The 24,133-nt window shown below is 44.7% G+C and overlaps 1 protein-coding gene across 2 annotated transcripts in view; it reads left to right on the top strand.

Moving 5' to 3' along the window:
- The first annotated feature begins 978 nt into the window (after window positions 1-978).
- Window positions 979-24,133, top strand: part of Ppp2r5e (protein phosphatase 2 regulatory subunit B'epsilon) — a 185,536-nt gene continuing 162,381 nt past the window's right edge. Inside the window, exons 1-2 of one of the 2 annotated variants that reach the window (XM_004649252.2) lie at window positions 979-1,554; window positions 3,723-3,883. In XM_004649252.2, the coding sequence (XP_004649309.1) occupies window positions 3,727-3,883 (157 nt within the window). In that variant the 5' untranslated portion in view covers window positions 979-1,554; window positions 3,723-3,726. Of the gene's footprint in view, window positions 1,555-3,719; window positions 3,884-24,133 lie in introns of both variants that reach the window. The other variant, XM_004649251.3, reaches the window with a different exon arrangement.

Here is a 24,133-nt window from a genome sequence, read left to right as displayed (position 1 = left end):
ATCCTGAGACTACATAGCGAATTCCACGTGACAATCTCTGGAAATGCACATTTGGTCTGGGGCATCCCAACGATGCGTAACACATCTGCGAATGTTTTAGCAGTTGTTCTACACAGAGGGAAGCGAAGTCTTCTCTGGAAACTCTTGCAGACCCAGAGTGGCAATCAAACCCTCGCAAGCTCCTACAGTTTGGGTCAGGGTCTTCTGGAGCTGGTGCGGTTAAATCTGCAGGCATAACCGGACGAGCGGCGGCCGCCAGCCGAGGCTGGCAGGAGGGAGCTTCGGGAGCTGGTAGGTATTCAGAACAGACGTGGAGGGAAAAGACGAGAGGAGCGTCCAACCCTTGGCCAGGCCCCAGGGATTTCCACGTCCAGGCTTTGCCCGAGTTCAGCGGAGAGCGGCGGCTGCCGGGGGATCCATTTACGCCACCCGCAGCGCAAGGGTGCAGGAGGGGGATGTCGTCCTTAACCGGGACTCGACGGTCCCGAGGGGCCACCCAAGCTCTGGAAAGAGGCGGCATCAAGGTCCAGAGGCTCCCCCACAACAGCCCTGGGAAATCCTCCGGGTGAAGAGGACCACCGTCCGCAGGCTTCCCTGCCACGTCTCGGTGACTTTCCAGGCGCGCTCCTCCCGGGATGAAGGGGCTCTCCGGTCAGGCCTAGCGGATGGATGCCGAGGCTTCCCCGCCGCCTTCCCCGCTACCGAAGCCTGGTGGAAGCTGCGGCCGCACGGCAGCTCGCGGCGGTTGCATCCGGGTCCCTTAAACGCCTCGGCCCAATCTTGGGCCTCGTCTCTTCCCACCGTCTCGTTTCTCCGCCCTGCCTCCCCCCCCCCCGCAACCCACCGCCAATCCCTGATCAGCTCTCAGCCGAACATGCTGGCAGGGGAGTGAAGGCTCACGCCAGCCAATGAGGGCTCGCTTCCCGTTTGAAGTCTCCAGTGGGCGTGCGCGGGAGGCGGGCGCTGGCGGCCGGGGGGTTAGGTTGCGCGTGTGTGCCATGGACTCAGCCGCCCGGTGATATTGACAATAGGAGAGAGAAAGGGGCATTGACGGGGACCGAGCGCGGGTTAGCGAACGGCGGCTGTGGCAGCGGCGGCTCGGGCTCCAGCGGCTCCTCCTCCTCCTCGTCCCGACTCCTCAGCCTGCTCGCCGCTGCACATCCCGGGTCTTCCTTCCTCCCTTCCCCCCCTTCCCCACGTCGCCGCCGCCGCCGCCGCCGGGTCCCGGTGCTTACGAGCAGAGGCGCCGCCCGCCGGGAATGTGAACGAGGAGCCTCCGGCGGAGCCGCAACGGGGATCGGTGCCGATTTGATGGGACGGGCCCGTGGGGGAGGATCGTGAGGCCGCCACCGCCGGAGCGCTGAGGTTCGGGTCCGGCCGTGAGGCCTAGAAACACCGCCGCCGCGGAACCGGAGGGACGTCGCACCGGACAGTCGTCGCCCCGGGCTCCCCGCCGCTGCCCGGACCTCCCCCCTGCACGTCCTGGTCCCGCCGCCAGTCTCCCGCCCCTCGAAACCACAGATCATCTTCGGATTCTTCCCCAGAAGCGTCAAGGTAACTTCGCGTCCGTCCCTTTCAGCTCCGCGGCTTCCCTTTCCTGTTCGCGATGCTCCCGGGGAACCTGCAGGGCTCGGCACTTGCGGGAGAAGGCCCTGGCTCTGGCCGGCTTGGGGTGCGGTGGGGTGGGGTGCGCGGCACCCACTTGTCTGATTTTTACCTGCAAATGCTTCGATGCTACCTTTTCATTCGCTCTTCCTCCCTCTCCCCTTTGCCTTCACCTTCTGGGATTAGAGGCATTTTCTTCTCTCCCTTTATTCATCTGCGGGGCGGGGGAAGGGATTTGGTGTAGTGGGGGGAGGCGGGGGAAGATTGGGTGGCCAGAGTAGCTTTCCCTGGGCTTTGGGGTGTGTATGCAAGCATATCTACAGACAAACCGATCACTTCCCTGGTCCCTTTCCCTGAGCTCTGAAAATGCCTACTGTCTACTGTTAAGACGATGATAAAGCTTCGGGTGCCTTGGCCCAGGTGAAACCTGTTTCTTTACGCTTGGCACCGACCCCGAGGTTGCCTTAAAGCCAGTTCTGCAATGCTCCGAGAGAGTTAGATCCTTGACATTTAGTATTCTGGGCTGAGCGCATAAGGACCAAATGATCTTAAAACAACAACAACAACAACAAAAGCTACCTATAGATCGTTGTTACAGATGGGAGATGAATAAAGAAGAGAGAAAAAGAGTGATGGAGGAAGCAGATTTACGCAAATACCGTGTTGTCAGGGGTTACAGTGAAATACATATGTGATGTGGAGTGTCTTGCTGATGCGGTCATTATATTCTAAATTGATCGTACATTTTTGCACTCTTTATAATTTATAATTACATTTTGAATTTCTTATATTATGTTTAAGGCCAAATTAAATATTTTGAAAAAGTTTTAAAATGAAAGAACCAAGGAAGTAATCCAAAATTCCGAACCTCAACATTGTGTCCCTGCTTTGCCCCAGCGTTTTTGTTAATTTTAGTAAGAGTAATCCAGGTAATCCATTGGGGAAGAAACTCCCTTAGTCTTTTGTAGAAGTTAAAAGACACTTGTCTTGTGTGCCGGAATGACAGGTGAGTAATTGCGTTTTAGCATTTCCCCTGCATGCATTATTTCTCTCTGAGTCTGCCATTAATCTCTCATGGAGCTCTGTGCTATGGAAATGATGACATCTGTTTAACTTGGTGAATGAAATTGAGCTTGTGAGTTTTAGGAAGTAGCTTTCATTTGAATAATTTGAGAGGGCTAAGAAATGCCTAAAAAGCTGTTCACGTCCATCGTTTTTGATAGGATTAAAAAAAAAGTATTGTCTAAATCTCAAAAGAAAGCAATGTGGTTGTCAGTAGGCTGTGAAGTAATGTTTTCAGTTCAACTTGGTGCTGAGTTTCATCATAGTTTTTTGTTCATTAAGCTTTAATCTTTTAAGATGGCTTCATTCAAAAAGAAGACTTCTTTGAAATGATTTTAATTATGCCTTTTGTGTGTTCTCTTTCAAGTAATTTAGTCTGCCCTCATTTGTAGCGTGGTAGCTTATCATAGGAGGCATATAACACATTGCATTAAAAGTTATGCCTAAGTAGTTTCAGTAATTGTACATTTCACCTTGCAGTAATATACTGGTGTGGAACAGATTAAAAAAATTTTTTTTTTGAGATAGGGTCTTGCTGTGTGTCCCAGGCTGACCTCAAACTCACTATGTTACTCATTCTTGAATGCTGGGATCATTGGTATTTGCTGCCATGCCTGTCTTCATTTGTGTAGGTTCTTGAAGTCTAATAAAGATGTAGGCTCCAGAGTCCATTCATAATATTAAATTGTTGGGAAAATGTGTCCATGGAAATTTTCCAGCCTCAGAATAGCTCCAAAAATCACTTCAGGGATCACAAGACTTTGAGAAGAGTGCTGCAGTTAAAATGGGCAGACAATCCAGAGAAATGAAGTCTGGGTGAACAGCTTTTCAGTGCTTAAAGTTATGATACTGCTTACATGGTAGTAATATTATCCCCCCCTTATCAAATTCTCCTGTTTTCCCCATTGACATGACTCTTAGTTGATTTCCTTTCTTTGGCACATACTTCCATTTTCATGACTACTGTATTTGGGAATTTTAGAATTGGAATAACTCACCTCAATGCTTCCTTCTACCTTGGGACTGTGTTCACAATGCCTCTTTCTCTTCAGTAGGGATATGTCCTCAGCACCAACTACTCCTCCATCAGTGGATAAAGTAGACGGATTTTCTCGGAAGTCCGTCAGAAAAGCCAGACAGAAGAGGTCGCAAAGTTCCTCACAGTTTAGGTCTCAAGGGAAGCCTATTGAGTTAACACCTCTGCCGCTGCTAAAAGGTAAGGCTCATGACCAGGTGACACTTTTTTTTTCCCACTTGCTCTTCTATATCTATATGTAATTTTTTAAGTTGAATTTCATATCTGTTAACATTCTTTGCTACAAATTGAAGGGATGGGAGGCTCCAGATATGGAAGTTCCCTGTGTGTGACCAGATAGTCCCTTTCCTCATTTTGAAGGCTGGTCCAAATAGCTGTGGACAAGTGAACAGAAACTATCTGGAGAATCTCTGTTGGGAAGTTGGAAACTAAATGGCAGAAGTGTCTGTTTATTTAATTTCTTTATTTGAGAGAGAGAGAAAGGGAGGCAAACAGAGAGAATGGGTGTGTCAGGGCCTCTAGCCATTGCAAATGAACTCCAGATGCATGAGCCACCTTGTGCATCTAGCTTTACGTGGGTTGTGGGAAATCAAACCTGGGTCCTTTGGCTTTGCAGGCCAGCACTTTAATCACCAGGTCATCTCTTCAGCCCTCATGTCTTGTTTTTTATTTGATTTTATTGACATTTAGGTAGATGCACTGTATGCAGTGGCAACTACTTTTGCATTGTTTTGATCAGGAGGTAGACCATGGGAAAGGAGGTGGTGTCACTAGCTTGCATAAAGGAAGTGGGGCTTGAAAAAGTTCAATTTTTTAAAAAAATACTTTTATTTGCAAGGGGGGGGGAGAATAAGTGTGGGTGTGCCAGGGCCTTCTGTCCCTGCATGCAAACTCTAGATGCATGTACCACTTTGTGCATCTAACTTTACGTGGATACTGAGGAAATCGAACCTGAGTGGTTAGGCTTTGCAGGCAAGTGCCTTAACCACTGAGCAATCTCTCCAGCCCTTAAAGTTCAGTTTTTTTTTTTTTTTTTTTTGTTTTGTTTTGTTTGTCTTTTTGAGGTAGGGTCTTGTTCTAGTTTAGCTTGACCTGGAATTCTCTATGTAGTCTCAGGGTGGCCTCAAACTCACAGTGATCCTCCTGTCTCTTCCTCCTGAGTGCTGGGATTAAAGGCATGCGTCACCACACCTAGCAGAGAGAGTAAGAGAGCGAGAGAGAGGGAGGATAGGTGCACCAGGGCCTTTAGACTCTGTAAGCAAGTTGCAGACTCATGTGCCACTTTGTGCATCTGGCTTTATGTGGGTATTGGAGAATTGAACTCAGGTTATTAGGCTTTATAGGCAAAAACCTTAATCATTGAGCCATCTCTCCAGCCCCCTACTAAAAAAACAAAAAAAAACAAAAAAAACCACAAAACTGTCCAGGAAGCTGGGCATGGTGGTAATGTCTGTAATACCAGTACTCAGAAGCTTGAAGCCATCATGCCTGGCTCTTTTGGGCTCTTTTTTATACAGGCTGTCATGCAGCTAAGGCTGGCCTTTGACTGGGTAGCTGAGATTGGTCTTGAGTTCCTGATCCTCCTTCCTCCACCTCTAGAATGACCATTATTTGCTATCAGGCTTAAGAGCAAGGTTCCCTTCCTCCCCCCTCAGGTAGGGTCTCAGTCTAGCTCAGGCTGACCTGGAATTCACTACATTGTCTCAGGGTGGCCTCAAACTCCTGGCGATCCTCCTACCTCTGCCTCCCGAGTGCTGGGATTAAAGTTGTGCACCACCACACCTGGCAATTTAGCCCTTTTATTTTCCAACTATTTGCTTCATGTTTGTGAATGAGAGCTACTTGAAATGTATCCAATTAATAGTTGATATAGTGTGAAAGCTACAAGAATGTACCTTTGAAGATGAAATTTTGTGTGCTAAACCCAAAAGAACAGTGAGGAAGGAGTCACAAATAATATATTTTGCTTTTGTAGATCAGAGGAAACCAAACAACCTGCTTTGTTAGTTCATTAATCTATCCTGTCTCCATCTCTTCCTCTTTTTTTTTTTTATTTATTTGGGAGAGTGAGAAAGACAGAAAGAGGAAGATAGAGAATGGGCATACCAGGTCCTCTAGCCACTGCAAATGAACTCCAGACACACATGCTACCTGTGCATCTGGCTTATGTTGGTACTGGGAAATCGAACCTGGGTCCTTAGGCTTCACAGGCAAGTGCCTTAATCACTAAGCCATCTCTCCAGTCCTTTTCTTTTCTATCATCCCTTTATCTGTTTGTCTGTCTACCTATCTATCTATCATTTATCATCTATTTATTTGTAAGCAGAGAGAGAGAGAGAGAGAGAGAGAGGGAGAGAAAAGAGAGAATGGACATGTCAGGGCTTCTAGCTGCTGCAAACAAACTCTAGATGCTTGTGCTGTTTTGTGCATTTGGCTTTATTTGGGTCCTGGGGAATCAAACCCAGGTCATTAAGTTTTGCTTGCAACTGCCTTAATTGCTGAGCCATCTCACCAGACCCTCCTTTTTTTATTTAAAAAAATTTTTTTAAGATTTAGAGAGATTTTACTAGATTAAGAGAAGGAAAAAGTACAGAGGCTCCTATGAGGAGGCAGGAGGAGGTAAAAGCCCTCCTTTTTAAAATTATTTTTAATTTTTTTTTAATTGACAACTTCCATGATTGTAAATAATATCCCATGGTAATTCCCTCCCTCCCCCCACTGTCCCCTTTGAAACTCCATTCTCCAGCATATTCCCTCCCCCTCCTCAATCAGTCTCTCTTTTATTTTGATATCATCATCTTTTCCTCCTATTATGATGGTCTTGTGTAGATAGTGTCAGGCACTGTGAGGTCATGGATATCCAGGCCATTTTGTGTCTGGAGAAGCATGTTGTAAGGAGTCCTACCCTTCCTTTGGCTCTTACATTCTTTCCATCACCTCTTCCGCAATGGACCCTGAGCCTTGGAAGATGTGATAGAGATATTTCAGTATTGAGCACTCCTCTGTCACTTCTTCTCAACACCATGGTGCCTTCTGAGTCATCCCAAGGTCACTGCCATCTGAAAAGAAAAACTTCTCTAACGAAAAAGTGAGAGTAGCATTAATATAAGGGTATGAACATTAAGAGAAGTGCTTACTGGGCAGTTTGATGAGCATAATATATACATTTAGCCAGACAGCAGCAGACATTACACCCCTAGGGTTCATGACTACCCCTGTTGTAAGTTTTCAGTATTAGGGATGTATTCCCTTCCTTTGAGTGGGCCTCCAGTCAAATTAGAGGGCAGTTTTCCCCATAACAGATGTGCCATTATTGCACCCATTGGCTCATTGGCCTGGTTGACCAAATACAAGACTTGAAGTGTCCACTGTTGGGTATCTTCACTGGTGATTTCTCTGTCTCCCATTGAGCTGCATGCAGTATGGCTTTTTCTAGCTTTCTGTCAGCTGGTCTACATGGAGGAGGTTTTCAGCTCAGTTCATTTGTGGAGAGTGTAACAGTCTGGCCTTTTTTTTTTTTTAAAGTTTTTCAAGGTAGGATTTCACTCTGGTCTAGGCTGCCCTGGAATTCAGTATGTAGTCTCAGGGTGGCTTTGTACTCATGACAATCCTTCTACCTCTGTCTCCTGAGTGCTGGGGTTAAAGGTGTGCACCACCATGCCTGGTTACTTTTTTTTTAATGTGTGAGAATGAAAGTGAGAGAGAGAATTGGCATGCTAAGGCCTCTAGCCACTGTAGTTGATCTCCACACTCGTGTGCCACCTAGTGTGCATGTGTGACTTTGCACACTTGAATTTTCTGGTGCTTCTGTCTCATATGGGATCTGGACAGTGGAACAGGGATCCTTAGACTTTGCAGGCAAGCACCTTAATTGCTAAGCCATCTCTCCAGTCCAGCCCCCTCTTCTTTTAAAAAAATATTTTGTTTGAGAGAGAGAAAGAGAATTGGTAGCCTGGCCTGGTGGTGCACTATTTTAATCCCAGCACTTGGTAGCAGAGGTAGGAGGATCACTGTGAGTTTGAAGCCACTCTGAGACTGCACAGTGAATTACAGGTCAGCCTGGGTGAGAGTGAGATCCTACCTTGAAAAACAAAGCAAAACAAAGAAAAAAGAAAGAAAGAAAGAAAAAGAATGGGTACGACAAGGCCTCCTGCCGCTGAATATAAAATCCAGACACATATGCTATTTTGTGTGTCTGGGCTTATGTGGGTACTGGGGAATAAACTTGGGCCAGCAGGTTTTTGCAAGAATGTACCTTTAACCATAGTACCATATCCCAAACCCTGTCTCTTTTCTGTTTTGTTTTTGCTTTTTCAAGTTAGGGTGTCACTTTAGCCCAGGCTGACCTGGCACTCTGTAGTCCCAGGCCAGCCTCAAACTCAATGATCCTCCTACCTCAGCCTCCAGAGTGCTGGGAGTAAAGGTGTGTGCCACCATGCCAGTCTCTCTCTCTCTCTCTTTTAACTTTATTTTTATTTATTTGAGAGAGATAGAGAGGAAAAAAAAAAAAAAGAGGCAGAGAGAGAAAAAGAGAGAGTATGGGCGCACCAGGGCCTCCAGCCACTGCAAATGAACTCCAGATGCATGCCCCTCCCCACCCATGCATCTGGTTTATGTGGGTCCTGGGGTATTGAACCAAGGTCCTTTGACTTTGCAGGCAAACGCATTGACGGCTAAGCCACCTCTCCACCTCCAGCCTCTTTTTTTTTTAAATTTTGTTTATTTTTATTTATTTATTTGAGAGTGACAGACAAAGAAAGAGGCAGAGAGAAAGAGAAAGGGTGGGAGGGAGGGAGAGAATGGCCGCGCCAGGGCTTCCAGCCACTGCAGATGAACTCCGGATGCATGCACCCCCTTGTGCATCAGGCTAATGTGGGTTTTGGGGAATTGAGCCTTGAACCAGGGGTGCTTAGGCTTCACAGGCAAGAGCTTAACCACTAAGCCATTTCTCCAGCCCCCCAAGCCTCTTTTTTAAAAAACTTATTTTTATTTATTTATTGCAAGCAAAGAGAAAAGAGAAACAGAGAATGGGCACACTAGGGTCTCCAGATGCATATACTACTTTGTGCATCTGGTTTTATGTAGGTACCTGGGAATTGAACCCAGGTTGTTAGGTTTTGCAGGCAAGCACCTTAACTGCTGAGCCATTTCTCCAGCCCCTCCTCCTTTTAAAAAATGAATATCTTTTTTTTTTTTCTTTTTCTAAGGTGGTGTCTCACTCTAGCTCAAGCTGACCTGGAATTCAGTCTCAGGATAGCCTCGAACTCATGGCCATCCTCCTACCTCTGCTTCCTGAGTGCTAGAATTAAAGGTGTATGCCACAACACCCAGAAGCTAAATATTAGACTTTGCAGGCAAGAACCTTAACTGATGAGCCATCTCCTCAGCCCAGGAGAGTGTTACTTAAGATATTGCTAGTAAAAATGAAAATAGTTTATATAAGGTTTTAGAAGAAAAATGAAGGAAAAATTCTAAGGAATAAAACCTACCAACAATGTGTGAAATACAAAATTAAGGGACAAATTTGGTTCTTTTTAGGTTATTTAATCTGGTATAGGCTTGTAATTAGCTGTGAACATTAATATCTGATGAAGGACTTCTTTCTTACTAGCTCAGCCTGACCTGGAATTCACTCTGTATTCTCAGGGTGGCCTTGAACTCATAGAGATCCTATCTCTGCCTCCCAAGTGGTGAAATTAAAGGCATGCACTACCATACCCTGCTTTTTTATTTATTTATTTATTTTAATGTAGAGTTTCACTCTAGTGCTGGCTGACCTGGAAGTCACTTTCCATTCTCAGGGTGGCCTTGAACTCATGGCAATGATCCTACCTGTGCCTCCCTAGTGCTGGGATTAAAGGCGTGTGTCACCACACCTGGTGTTGCTTTTTTAAAAAAAAATTTATTTATTTATTTATTTATTTCATAGAGAACAAGCGGGAGAGAGAGAGAGTGAGAGAGAGAGGGTGCTCCAGGTCCTCCAGCCATTGCAAACAAACTCCAGACATGTGTCCCCCCTACATTTGGCTAGTGTGGATCCTGGGGAATTGAACCTGGGTCCTTTGGCTTTGCAAGCAAACACCTTAACCTCTAAGTCATCCCTCCAGCCCTATTTTGCTTTTTTGAGGTAGGGTTTTGTTCTAACCCAGGTGGACCTGGAAATCACTGTGTAGTTTCAGGCTGGCCTCAAACTCACTGTGATCCTCCTACCTCAGCCTCCTGAGTGCTGGGATTAAAGGTATGTACCACCATGCCAGGTCTCTTCTCCCTCCTCCCCTCTCCTTCCCTCCCCTCCCCTCTTTCCCTTTCTCTCTCTCTCTTTCTTTAAGTATTTTTATTATTTTCAAGCAGAGAGAGATAGAAGAGAGAAAGAGAGAGGGAGAGAGGAAGAGAATGGCAAGCCAAGGCCTCTAGCCACTGCATACAAGCTCCAGGTGCATCCACCACTTAGTGTATCTGGCTTTAGGGTACTGGGGAATTGAACCCAGGTCACTAGGCTTTGCAGGCAAATTGCTGAACCATCTCTCAGGTCTAATTTCTTATTTCTTTATATATATATTTATTTAATGGAGAGAGAGAAAGAGGGAGTGAGAGTATGGGTGTGTGTGTGAGAGAGAGAAAGAGAGAGAGAGAATTGGTGCACCAGAGTCAGTAGCCATTGCTAATGTACTCCAGGCACCTGCATCACCCTGTGCATCTGGCTTTACGTGGGTACTGGGGAATTGATAACCAGGTCATCAGGTTTTGCAGGCAAGTGCCTGAACTGCTGAGCTATCTCTCCAGTCCTATTTTTTTTTTTTTAAATTTATTTATTTGATAGTGAAAGACACAGAGAAAGAGGCAGATAGAGAGAATGGGCGCTCCAGGGCCTCTAGCCTCTGCAAACGAACTCCAGACACGTGTTCCCCCTTGTGCATCTGGCTAGCGTGGTCCCTGGGGAATTGAGCCTTGAACTGGGTCCTTAGGCTTCATAGGCAAGCGCTTAACTGCTAAGCCATCTCTCCAGCCCTAATTTTTTTTTTAAGTCTATTTTTCTGGGCATGTGGTGCACACCTTTAATCCCAGCCTTTAGGTGGTAGAGGTTGGAGGGTTGCCATGAGTTCCAGGCTGGCCTGAGACTACATAATGAATTCCAGATCAGTTTGGCCTAGAGCAAGATCCTGCCTTGAACCTCCCTCCCCCAAAACAAAACAAACTAAAACAAAAATGCCAACAATAATAACAAAAGAGTTTAGTTTTAAAGTTGAAGTTTGTATGTTTACTTTTAGAGTGACAGTTTGCAATAACTTGCAGAATTACCACTTACTGATTTTTTTTGTACTTTTATAATGATTAGATTCTTTTGTCATTTAGATCTACTTTGTGGTGTAAAAAGTAGCAGTGCGCAGTATAATTGCAGATTTTGCAATGTGTCAATACACTGAAGTGTATTTGTAAAAAGAACAGTCCTTACTGCATTTTAGTCTTGCACATTGTGGTATGGTTGTGGTAGAAATTGCAGGCTTTGCTGGCCTGCAAGAGCCAGAGCTCTGCCCGTCGATGTGTTATTGTGGGCAAGGGAGTTAACTCCTGACAGCCTTCTTTCTTTGTTTTTACAGTGAGATGGTATAGAATTCATGGTGATCCTCCTACCTCTGCCTCCCAAGTTCTGGGATTAAAGGTGTGTGCCACCATGCATGGCTCAATTTTTTTAATTAAAAAATTTAATTTATTTATTTTCCAGAAAGAGGCAGATAGAGAGAATGGGCATGCCAGGGATTCTAGCCACTGTAAATGTACTCCAGATACATGTACCACTTTGTGCATCTTGCTTTACTTGGGAAGCAAACCTGGGTTATTACGCTTTGCAGGCAAGTTCCTTACCTGCCCAGCCATCTCTCCAGCCCCTAAACAAATACTTTTATTTATTTGAAAGATAGAATGAGTGTGCTAGGGCCTCTTGCTACTGCAGATGAACTCTATATGCATGCACTACTTGGTGCATCTGGCTGTACTTGGGTACTAGGTTGGAAGACTTTGCAAGTAAGACAAGTAAGAACCTTTGACTGCTGAGTCATCTCTCCAGCCCTTGGTTTAAATTTTTTTTTCTTTTTTTGGTTTTTCAATGTAGGGTCTTGCTGTAGTCTGACCTAGAATTCACTGTGTAATCTCGGGTTGGCCTCGGAACACACAGCAATCCTCCTACCTGTGCCCCCAGAATGCTGGGACTAAAGGCATGTACTACCACACTGGGTTGGTTGTTGGTTTTATTTATTTATTTATTTATGAGAGATAGAGATTCGGGGAGGGGGCAGATATGGAGCGAATGGGCACACCAAGGTCTCTAGCTGCTGCAAATGAACTCCAGTTGCATGTACCACTTTGTGCATCTGGCTTTACATGAGCACTGGGGAATGGAACCTGGGTCCTTTGGCTTTGCAGGCAAGTGTCTTAACCTCTGAGACATCTCTCTAGCCCCTGGTGGTTGTTTTTGTTATTTTTTATTTTTTTGGTTTTTCAAGGTAGGGTTTGGCTCTGGCTCAGGCTGACCTGGAATTAACTCATTAGTCTCAGGGTGGCCTTGAACTCATGGCGATCCTACCTCTGCCTCCCGAGTGCTGGGATTAAAGGCGTGCGCCACCACGCCTGGCTCCCATGGTTGTTGCTTTTGAGGCAGGGTCTCAGTTGGCCTCAAACTGGCCATGTAGGCAAACCTGACCTTGAACTCCTGAACTTCCCAATCCTCCTGCTTCTACCCCCCAGTTGCTGTGACTATAGGCATTCACCACGCCTGGCAAGTTGGGTTCTTAAAGCCTTGACTGAATTTGTAATGTAATGAGCAGCCTAAAGTTGTGTGACTCTTTTATATTGCGCATATAATGGAAAACCAGGCGTAAGAAAAAATAACCAAAACTTGGTGCTGTATTTTGGCACAGGTAGCTCTTGTTGGATCATTGGCAGAGTACAGAAGTCGAGCAGAGCTGGTCTGTGTCCCATAGGGCGTAGCATTGTTCCTTGGCATCCTGGTGTACAGATTTATTTCTACCTTGGAGACACTCTGCCGATGGAAACATCTTTTCCATGTGGAGCCCTGGAACCTTACTTGTAGTGACCCTTTTTGTCCCTGTCAGCAGGGCCACAAGCGCGTCCAGCCACGGCTCCTATGCTGTAGTGATAACGCGCCTGCTGTGGGCAGTGCTTGTAGCTAGGACTGGTGGCTGCTTGGTTTTGGCCTTGTGGCTCACAATTGCAGTGACAGTGACAGATCAGTCAGGTAGTCCAACTCCTCCTAAGTGGGATGGTAACTAAGCCTTTGGCCTGAGTAGGGCTATTCAGGGCTCTCAGGGGTCCCCTCCTGGTTCTAACTGAATGCCGTATGACTTTAAACTCCCCCAGAACGCCTAATAGCCTGTGTGGACCAGAGGTCTGTGACGATGGGAGGTGGGGCTGGGGTCGCATGCAGCACATATGCCTGCGAGATCAGAGGACAACCTTGGTACGGTGGTCTTTCACCTTGTTTAAGACAGGGTCTCTCTCTGTATCTCTTATTTTGGTTTTGTGAGGTAGGGTTTCACTCTAGTCCAGGCTGAACTCACTATGTAGTCTCATATTATGATCCTCCTACCTCTGCCACCTGAGTGCTGGGATTAAAGGTGTACGCCACCGTGCCCTGCCTCTCTCTCTATCTGTTTGTTTTGATTTTTTTGAGACAGTGTCTCACTTGTAGTCTCCGGCTGACCTCTAACTCAGAGTGATCCTCCTACCTCTGCTTTCCCAGTGCTGGGATTAAAGCCATACGCTACCTCACCCTGCTCTCTTGTGGCTATTGTTCTTGGCCTCTGAGTTTCAGGGTTCTCCTGATTCAGCCTCACAGTGCTGTAGGTGCAGTGGGATTCAGATGCATTCACTGCTTGCACCCAGCTTTGTGTGGATTCTGGGGATCTGAACTCTAGTCATCATGCACAGTAGTATTTAACCACTGAGCCATCTCTGCAGCCCCTGATTAGAAGCCTTAACAATATTACAAATGATCAATGGACACACATTTTATTTGCTGTATGGATTATATGTGGTAGAAAACACAAGAGGTCAGTTATGTGTGTGTGCATGTGAGTATGGAGGTCAGAGGACAAATTCAGCTGATACATTTTTTTTTTCCCCTTGGTTGTTTTTTTTTTTTTTTTTTTTTGAGGTAGGGTCTCTCTGCAGCCCAGGCTGATCTGGAATTCACTATGGAGTCTCAGGGTGGCCTTGAACTCACAGTGATTTTCCTACCTCTGCCTCCCAAGTGCTGGGATTAAAGACGCGTGCCACCATGCGGGGCTTCAGCTGTCATTCTTACAGACTAACACATCTACCTTCTTTTGAGACAGTGTCTCTCATTAACTTGGAGCTTAGTGAGTGAGCCTCAGACATCTACCTGCCTCTGGCTTCCCAAGGCTAGCATGTGGCACAGTGCCTGGCTTTTTATTTCACACAGAGAGGGAGAGAGCCAGAGACAGTATGGGCACACCTGGGCCTCCTGCCACTGCAAACAAACTCCAGATGCATGTGCCACTTTGTGCACCTGAATTTATGTGGATACTGGGAAATTGAACCTGGCCCATCAGGATTTGCAAGCAAACACCTTTAACTGTGAGCCATCTCTGCATTCCATGCCTGGCATTTTGAAAGTGAATTTTGATCTGGGTTGATTTTGATTGCTGTGAGTTTGAGGCCAACCTGAGACTACATAATGAATTCTAGGTCAGCCTGGGGCTCAAACTTAGGTCCTTATCCTTGCAAGGCAAGTTCTTTACTGACCGAATTATTTTCTCAGCCTGAAGAGATCACTGTTTGCTGTACTTGGCAATTAAGTGGAGACATGAACTGCTCACCTTCAGGGTCACACAGCCTTAAACAAATAGTGTTAGCTATTGCGTTCACAGCAGGAGCAGTAGGAGGTGTTTATGAAACTATGGTAATGCAGGCTTTGCTATTGTTTATTTTATACAGTTGTGATTTAATAATGAGTCTTTTTTAGACAGACTTTTGCTATCTCAAACTGGTCTTGGTCTCCCACATAGCCAGGCTCGCCTTGTACTTGTGAACCCCTGCTTCAGCCTTCTGAGTGTGGGGTTATAGTCAGTCAATCCTGGTTTCAATACTATATGTCTTTATGTTGGTTTGCATTTCTCTTGACTGTGAGGGGCACCATACATGTTTGTGTGTAGATTTTGATAAATGCTTATTTTTTATAAATTTATATACATTTTATGGGAGAAAATGATAAAATAGACTGCATATTGTACATTTAAGACATGTCTTTCTTAATTTTCTTGGTATTTCTAAAGCTATCAATTTTGCCTGTGGATTTCAATTTTACTGTAATTTCCTCTCAATTTCTTAAAAAAAAAATTCCCCATGTAAACTGGCCATGCATAGGTTAAACTTGGGTTGTCCAGAGGTTAGCTATTCATGTGATATTTTGGAGATGGGACTTATATCTAAACATGTATTACCTTTATGTTTCATGTACATCTTATAACCTGGAGGCAATTTCACATGAAACTTATAGAGCATATGTGTTTCGAGTGGAACCTGTCTGTCACATAAGGTCAGGTGGGTTTTCTATTTGTGGCATCATGTTGTTGCTTCAGAAATTATACATTTGTAGCATTTTGGTTTTCATATTTTTGGATTAGGAAGGTTCATGGATTTCTGGTTGGGGCCATATAAATTGTATGGCTTTCAAGGTTTCAGGAATGTCTTAAAGTTGTAGATAAAGTTTCCTTGTTTGCACGCTTTTATTTATTTATTTATTTTTGGGTTTTTTGAGGTAGGGTCTCACTCTAGCCCAGGCTAACCTAGAATTCACTCTGCATTCTCTGGGTGGCCTCAAACTCATGGTGATCCTCTTACCTCTGCCTCCTGAATGCTGGGATTAAAGGTGTGCGCCACCACACCCGGCTTGCACGCTTTTAATTTGGAGGAGAAAATGCATTGCTTTTATCAGACTCTTACCACATTCAGCTATTTATGGTATTTTTGAGTATCATGTTAACTGATGTGCATATTTATGCATAAAATATTGGAAACTATAAAATAAGTAGTTATGCTGGGCGTGATGGTTCATGCCTTTAGTTCTAGCACTTAGGAGGCAGAAGTAGGAGGATCGCCATGAATTTGAGGCCAGCCTGAGACTACTTAATGAATTCCAGGTCAGCCTGGGCTAGAGTGAGACCTTACCTTGAATATCCCCCTCCCCCCAAAAAATTATAATGTAGGTCTGTTGATGTACCCAGTATGGAACATGTGGAACATGTAACTACTGAACTGCAGATGAATGTTCTCACATGGGTCATTTACATAGAATTTTTTTTCCCTGACTCCATACCATTCTAAGTTTAGCTCAAATGGGACCTAAGTGTTTTGTTTTTTGTTTGTGTGTATGCCTGGCTTTTATGTGGGTGCTGACATCTGTACTCATGGGAGCAGTAAGTATTCTACCTGCTGAGCAATCTCCCTAGTCCAGTTTTGTTGTTGAGACAGAGACTCCTCTTGTATCCCAGGCTGTCCTTGAACATATGGTGGCTTCTCCTGTCTCAGCATCCCGAGTGCTGGTTGCAGGCGTGGGACACTGTATTGGACATCTTGTGCTTCTTACAATCTGAGCATTGATCATAGTTCACTTGTTGTCTATCCTCCTGCCCATTAAAATAGCTTTTTATTTTATTTTATATTTTTTGTATAGAAACCTTGTCTCTTCTATAGCCTAGTGCCTTATACATAGTAGGCATTTGTTAAATATTTCTTTTTTTTTTTTTTGATTTTTCAAGGTAGGGTCTCACTGTGGTCCAGGCTGACTGGAAATTCACTATGGAGTCTTAGGGTGGCCTCAAACTCATGGTGATCCTCCTACCTTTGCCTCCCGAGTGCTGGGATTAAAGGCGTGCACCACCACGCCTGGCTCTTGTTAAATTTCTTTGTTATCAGTGTACATTGTTAGTTGATGTGTAGATTTGACATTTGCTTAATGAATGTGGTGGTTTGTTCCAGGTGTCCCCCATAAACTTAGGTGTTCTGGATGCTAGGTTCCCCAGCTGATGGCCATTGGAAATTAACGTTTCCTGGAAGCAGTGTATTGTTTGGAGCGGGCTTATGGGTGTTAGAGCCAGTTTCTCCATGCCAGTGTTTGGCACACTCTCCTGTTCTGTTGTCCACCTTATGTGGGGCCGAGGATGATGTCCACCCTCTGCTCATGCCATCATTTTCCCTGCCATCGTGGAGTTTCCCCTCGAACTTGTAAGCTAAAATAAATCCTCTTTTTCCTATGAGCTGGTCTTGGTTGGGTGATTTCTACCAGCAATGTGAACCTGACTGCAACAGTGAAGTGGTACCGAGGAGTGGGATTGCTGCTGAACACCTGACTGTGTGGCTTTGGCCTTTTGGAGCTGATTTTCAAGAGGAATGTGGAAGGAATTGAAACCTTGGGTTAAGAGATGCCTTGCTGCTTAAGTACAGCTTGATGGACTATTCTGGTCAGAGTTGAAAGACCTGAATGCAACAAGAACTATGGACTGGATACCTTCATGGAGACCCTATATGGCCATGAGGATGAACTGTGGCTTGCAGTGGAGACCCAGTGGAGATGCTGGGACCATGAGATGGCTGCTAAGGAGCTATGGGCCCCTATGAAGTTTTCCCAGACTGTGAGTAGTCTAGCTGGAGGGGCAGAATTGGAATGCCAGAGACTTGTTGCTGGTTAGAATTATTGGACTTGGAGATTTGTCGCTGGCTACAGTTGTTGGACTTGGAGGTACAGAGTTGGTGTTTGCCCTGTTTAAATCATGTATTGCTTGACTATTTCTTTGCTATGCCCAAAGCCATCTTTTGCAGTGTGAATGTTTATTCTGTGCCATTATAGGTTTTTTGAGGTTATTTTTTTTTTTGGTATTATGGCTCAGTTAAAAGATCTTGGACTATGGGGATGTTTGAACATCACTGGGATTGATAAAAACTATCGGGACTTTTAAAGTTGGACTGAATGCATTGTATTTTACATCATGGATGGTTATCAGTTTATGGGTGTCAGGGTCAGAATGTGGTGGTTTGATTCAGGTGTTAAAGCCAGTTTCCCAACAATGAGTAATAGTAAAGTTGATGCTTGTTTCTCTTTTTGCTTTTTTGAGGTAGGGTTTCACTCTAGTCTGGGCTGACCTGGAATTCACTACATCGTCTCAGGATGTCCTTGAACTCTTGACGATCCTTTTACCTCTTCTTCCTGAGTGCTGGGATTAAAGGTGTGCACCACCATGGCCGGCTAGAAATTTTTTAAAATTATTTATTTATTTATTTGAGAGAGAGAGAGCGAGAAAGAGAGGGAAAGAGAGAGAGAGAGAGAGAGAGAGAGAGAGGGAGAATATGGGCGCGCCAGGGCCTCCAGCCACTGCAAACGAACTTCAGATGTGTGTGCCCCTTGTGCATCTGGCTAACGTGGGTCCTGGAGAATCGAGCCTCGGACCAGGGTCTGTAGGCTTCACAGGCAAGTGTTTAACTGCTAAGCCATTTCTCCAACCCTAGAATTTTTTTTTTTACTTTATTTTTATTTATTTGAGAGAGGGAAAGAGAATGGGAGCACCAGGGCCTCCAGCTACTGCAAACGAACTCCAGATGCATGTGCCCTCTTGTGCATCTGGCTTACGTAGGTCTTGAGGAATTGAACCAAGGTCTTTGGCTTTGCAGACAAATGCCTTAACCGCTAAGCCATCTCTCCAGACCCCAGTTTGTAAACTTTTAATGAAACCTTTTAAAGGGATCAGATTGCTGAGTGTTTACCATGTTCTGAGCTCTGATAATTCTATATGTTTCAGGTTAAAAAAAAAAGTGGTGTCTGGGCATGGGGTGATGGTTGAATGGTCAAAGGCACTTGCTTGCAAATCTTTTGACCCATGTTCAATTCCTCATTGCCCATGTAATGCTGGATACAAAGTAGCATGTGAAATTGGAGTTTGTTTGCAAAGTCAGAAACCCTAGAAAGCCCACACGCAGGTAGGCAGGCAGACAGAAACACATACAGACACACTAAAACAAACATAATACGCATCTTGCATTCCACACTTGCATACTTATTTTAAAAAGTGGGGGCTAGAGGGATGGCTTAGTGGGTAAGGCGCTTGTCTGTGAAGCCTAAGGACTCATGTTCCACTCTCCAGGTCCCACGTAAGCCAGACTCACAAAGTGATGTAAGCATGCAAGGTCGTTCATGCCCACTAGGTGGAGCAAGCATCTGAAGTTTGATTTCAGTGGCTGCAGCCTTAGCACACCAATTCTCTCTCCCTCTCTGTCTCTGTCTCTCTCTTTCTCTCTTGCTCTGTTTCATTAAAAAAAAAAGGTCAGTCTATTGAGTTTGTCTCAAAACACACACACACACACACCCAAAACAGACAGACAAAAAAGTGGTATATTGTGAAGAGGGGAGGGAGTGAATCTTATGTTAAGCTATGAATGATGGCACACACATTTAATCGCAACACCTGGGAGGGAGAAGTAGGAGGATTACATTGAGTTTGAGGCCAGCCTGGGAATACAGAGTGAATTCCAGGTAGCCTAGGCTAGAGTGAGACTCTACCATTGGGGGAGGAGCAGCGGGAACAAATCAAACAAAATGCCGTTAACATTGAGGATTTATCTGTTTGTGTTGCCAAGTGAAGATGTTAAGTACAGTGAAATCCTTTTATTTTCTGAGTCAAATAACAATATTTTACATCGTTTAAGAGAAAATAGCATATCTGGATGTCATACAGATTTTAGAAGCAATGCTTTTCTTTTTTAAATGTACTTTTATTTATTTGCTTATTTATTTGAGGGAGAGGGGGGAGGGAGAAAGAGGCAGATAGAGAGAGAATGGGCATGCCAGGGCCTCTAGCCACTGCAGACAAACTCCAGACATATGCACTCCCTTGTTCGTCTGGCTTATGTGGGTCCTGGGGAATTGAACCGTGGTCTTCCGGCTTCACAGGCAAACACCTTAACCACTAAGCCATTTCCCCAGCCCTTGTTTTTCCTCCCTCCCTTCCTTCCTTCCTTCCTTCCTTCCTTCCTTCCCCTTTCTCTCTCTCTCTCTCTCTCTCTCTCTTTCTTTCATAGCAACGCTTGTATGATCAAATTTTCTTTTTTAAAAACTTAAATTTTTTTTGACAATTTGTATACTTACAGACAATAAACCATGATAATTCCTTCCATTCTCCCACTTTCCCCTTTACAACTCCCCTCTCCATCATATCCCCTCCCTCTCTCCATTAGTCTCTCTTTTAATTTGATGCCATCATCCATTTCTCCTATTTTGATGGTCTTGTGAAGGTTTTGCTAGACACTGTGAGGTCATGGATATCAAGGCCGATTTCTGCCTGAACAGTTGCAGTGTAAGGAGTGGTACCCTTGCTTTGGATCTTACATTCTTTCTGCCACCTCTTCTGGAATGGACCCTGGGCCTTGGAGGGTGTGATAGAGAGATCTTTCAGTGCTGGACACTCCTGTCACTTCTTCTCAACACTATGTTGCCTTCTGGGTCATCCCAGTGGTTATCGCCATCTGAAAAGAGAAGCTTCTCAAACCAAAAGTGAGAATAGCATTAATATATGAATATGAACATTATGTATAGTGCTTACAGGGCAGCTTGGTGAGAATAATATATGCATTTAGCCAGACAAGGCAGGCTTTATACCCCTAAGGCTCATGACCTCCCCTGCCATAGGCTTTGGATTAGGTTTTCAGGACCAGGCACGTATTCCCTCCCATAGAATGGGCCTCCAGTCCAATTAGAGAGCAGTTGGTTTCCCCCAAACAGACATGATACTATTGCACCCATTTGGTCATTTGGCCTGTGTGGCCAAACTTGGGGCTTCCAGTGTCCACTGTTTTCACTGCTGATGATTTCTGTCTCCCATAAGGCTGCATGCAGTGCAGCTTTTTCCAGATTCCAGTTGGCTGGGCTACCAGGAGATGGTTTTCTGCTCAGCATCAGCTTGATTTCTCAGTGACCTTGCCGCCCAGGCATGTGAAGTCTTCAGCAATAGGGTCTTAGCATCTGTTACTCGTGGGAAACCAAGGGCCTTGGCAATAGCCTGTAATATTTTGGAGGCAATAAGGATCTCCCTGGCCAACAACTCACTGGAAGGTATCCCATCCCTGGCACTGAAAATTTTCTAGTAGCAATCTATGGTTTCTGGATGTGCCATTACCTAAAAAAGTAGGCTCTCATATGTCTTATTCAGAATAGCTTGAATTTTGATTGGCCCTCCCCCCACCCTTCTCTTACTCAGTCTCTTCCCCTGGCCTCACTTAGGCCATTCCATTCCCTGTGATCTGTTCTTCTACTTAAATATACACAATATCATCACTTAAAGTCCTTTCCTCTTCCTCCCTCCCAAAGTTTCTTATTGATAAATCTTTTATAATGTTGGTTCATAGTAATTTGTTCTTATAGTATTTGAAAAAGATAACATTTCTAGATATTTCAGAAAAGCTGTGGTCTTAATGCTTGCAAAGATGACACCCCATTTAATCACTTAAGATTGTGTGTTCATTGTATTTATTAGTATTATTTTTGTTTTGTTTTGTTTTTGTTTTTTCGTGGTAGGATCTCACTCTAGCTAGGCTGACCTGGAATTCACTCTGTATTCTCTGGGTGGCCTCGAACTCATGGTGATCCTTCTACCTCTGCCTCCCGAGTGCTGGGATTAAAGGCGTGTGCCACCACACCTGGCTTATTTTTGTTTTTTTTTTTTTGAGGTAGGGTCTCATTCTGGCCCAGGCTAACCTGGAATTCACTATGTAGTCTCAGGTGGCCTCCAACTCATGGCAGTCCTCCTACCTCAGCCTTCCAAGTACTGGGATTAAAGGCGTGTGCCACCATGCCTGGCTAGTTTTTAGTGTTTTGAGGTAGGGTCTCTCGTTAGCCCAGGCTGACCTAAAATTCACTATGTAGTCTCAGGGTGGCCTTGAACACACAGTGATCCTCCTACCTCAGCCTCCTGAGGGCTGGGAGTAAGGTATGTGCCACTACGCCCAGCTGTGTTTATTGTATTTGAAGATTTGTTTTGAAAACAGCTATGGGATGTAGTCTTCATGTTATAGTAGACCTACATGTGTAATGACCATCTTAACTGAAACAATATATTTTGCATACATTACTCAAGCAAACAAGGAGCCTCCTTCAGGTAGTATTGCAGGACGTGGAGTTACGTGCCTATGGACTTGAATCCTGGGTTTACCACTTGCAGATATTTGATGTTCCTGCAGTAGCTTTCTTCCCTCTCAAGTTGGGATCATAATAGTGTCTGCTTGATAGATTCAGATTAAATGCCAGGAAGCAGAGAGACCATTTAGTTCAGTGCTGGGTACTCTCTAGGAATTGAAGAATATTAATGGTTATAAGTATTTGAAAATTGCACTATGGGGAAATGCTTATTAGTGTTTTCAGTTGATTTTTATTTCTTTACTACATTGCATGGGTATTTCTATTTGAGGAATAGAGAAAATACAGTATGCAGAGCTGTGTGAGTAAGTTCTCGTGGAGCAGTCACTGCGTTACCATGCCGTCAGGTTCAGTCAGACTTCTTATAGGAACAAATCACTACAATGGGTAGTAGAATCATTTCTAGGGTAGTTCCACTTGTGGATTCGTGGACAGTTATCAGATTAAGTACTTACCTTAGCAGTTTTCTATCATGCCAGGTTCTCCAAACACTTTTAAATCTTTTTTTTTGTTTTAAAATCATATTTAATTAATTAATTAACTTGAGAGAGAGAGAAAGAAAAGAATGGGCACACCAGGGCCTCTAGCCACTGCAAAGAAACTCCAGATGCATGCACCTTGTGCATCTGGTTTTATGTGGGTACATGGGAATTGAACCCGGGTCCTTAAGTTTTGCAGGAAAGTACCTTTACCACTGAGTTATTTTTCTAGCCCTTAATCTTTTAGTTTTTTGGTTTTTCAGGGTAGGGTCTTGTTCTAGCTCAGGCTGACCTGGAATTCATTCTGTAGTCTCAGAGTGGCCTTGAACTCACAGTAATCCTCCTACCTCTGCCATTGAGTGCTTGGATTAATGGTGTGTGCCACCACACCTGGCTCCCTTAATCTTTTTATTTACTTATTTATTAAATATTTTATATGTTTATTTATTTGTTTTTTGTTTTTTTAAGGTAGGGTCTCACTCTAGCCCAGGCTGAACTGGAATTCACTATGTAGTCTCAGGAGGCCTTGAAGTCATGGCAGTCCGCCTACCTCTGCCTCCCAAGTGCTGGGACTAAAGGCATTTGTCACCACACTTGGCTTTATTTCTTTATTTGAGAGAGACACAGAGAGAGAAAGAAAGGCAGACAGAAAGAGTGAACAGGTGCACCATGGCCTCTAGCAAGTGCCAGTGAACTCCAGATGCATGCAACACCTTGTGCATCTGGTTTATATGGGTACTGGGTTATTGAACCCAGGTCCTTAGACTTCCCAGGCAAGAGCCTTAACTGCTAAGCTAGCTCTCCTTAAAATAAATAAATTTATTTATTCTTTTGCTTGTTTTTATTTATTTGAGAGAGACAGAGAAATAGGCAGATAGATAATGGGTGTGCCAGGGCCTCCAGACACTGCAAACGAACTCCAGATGTATGTCCCACTTTGTGCATCTGGTTAACTTGGGTCCTGGGGAATGGAGCCTTGAACCGAGGTACTTAGGTTTCATAGGCAAGCACTTAACCACTAAGCCATCTCTCCAGCCCTAAAATAAATTTATTTATTTATTCATTTATTTCTAGGAAGAGTGTGTGTGTGTATGTGAGGGGGAGGGAGAGAGAAAGAGAGAGAGGGAGAGAAATGCTCTCTTCTGATGCTGCAAATGTCAAAGCTTTCTCTGTGGCCATTAATTAATGGATTTGGGTGAGTACTGCGCTAACTGAGGTCTTGGCATGCTGTGCTGGGATGGTTTACTAAGCGAGTCATCGTACTACTGACTCGGCAAGCATGTTGAAAATTGTGAAGAGGCTACTGTGAATAAGGATGGCAGAGGCGGGTTTCAGGATCAGCCAGGCCAGTAGTAGTACCAGCTTAAGGCTCAGGCCAGGACTCTGAACTCTGGGGGAAGCCAGCTGGGAAGGGGACTGGCCATTCAGTCTGTCCTGAAGAAGGCATGACAGCCATAGGGGCAGGAGGAAGGCTTGGCGCACTGGAAGTGGTGTCATTTTTCCGTCTTCGAGGAACAAGGTTCTTGTAGGAAGAGACTGGGTTCAAATCCAGCGACGATCCTAGCTTTCTGAATTGTCATTGAATTGATTTGGAACTTGAAATGCTCTTTTAGTACAATGGGTAGATGTGGGGAATGAGTGATGGGAGGGGATTAGCTGCCTGATGTACAGCTGCTTGCTTGATGAATATCCCTTCCCATATCATTGTGTTTGCCATTGATCTTTCTTGGAGCC

The sequence above is a fragment of the Jaculus jaculus genome, chromosome 7, assembly GCF_020740685.1.
Source record: "Jaculus jaculus isolate mJacJac1 chromosome 7, mJacJac1.mat.Y.cur, whole genome shotgun sequence".
In the NCBI taxonomy this organism is placed as follows: Eukaryota; Metazoa; Chordata; class Mammalia; order Rodentia; family Dipodidae; genus Jaculus; species Jaculus jaculus.
This window is presented reverse-complemented; position numbering and strand designations above follow the sequence as displayed.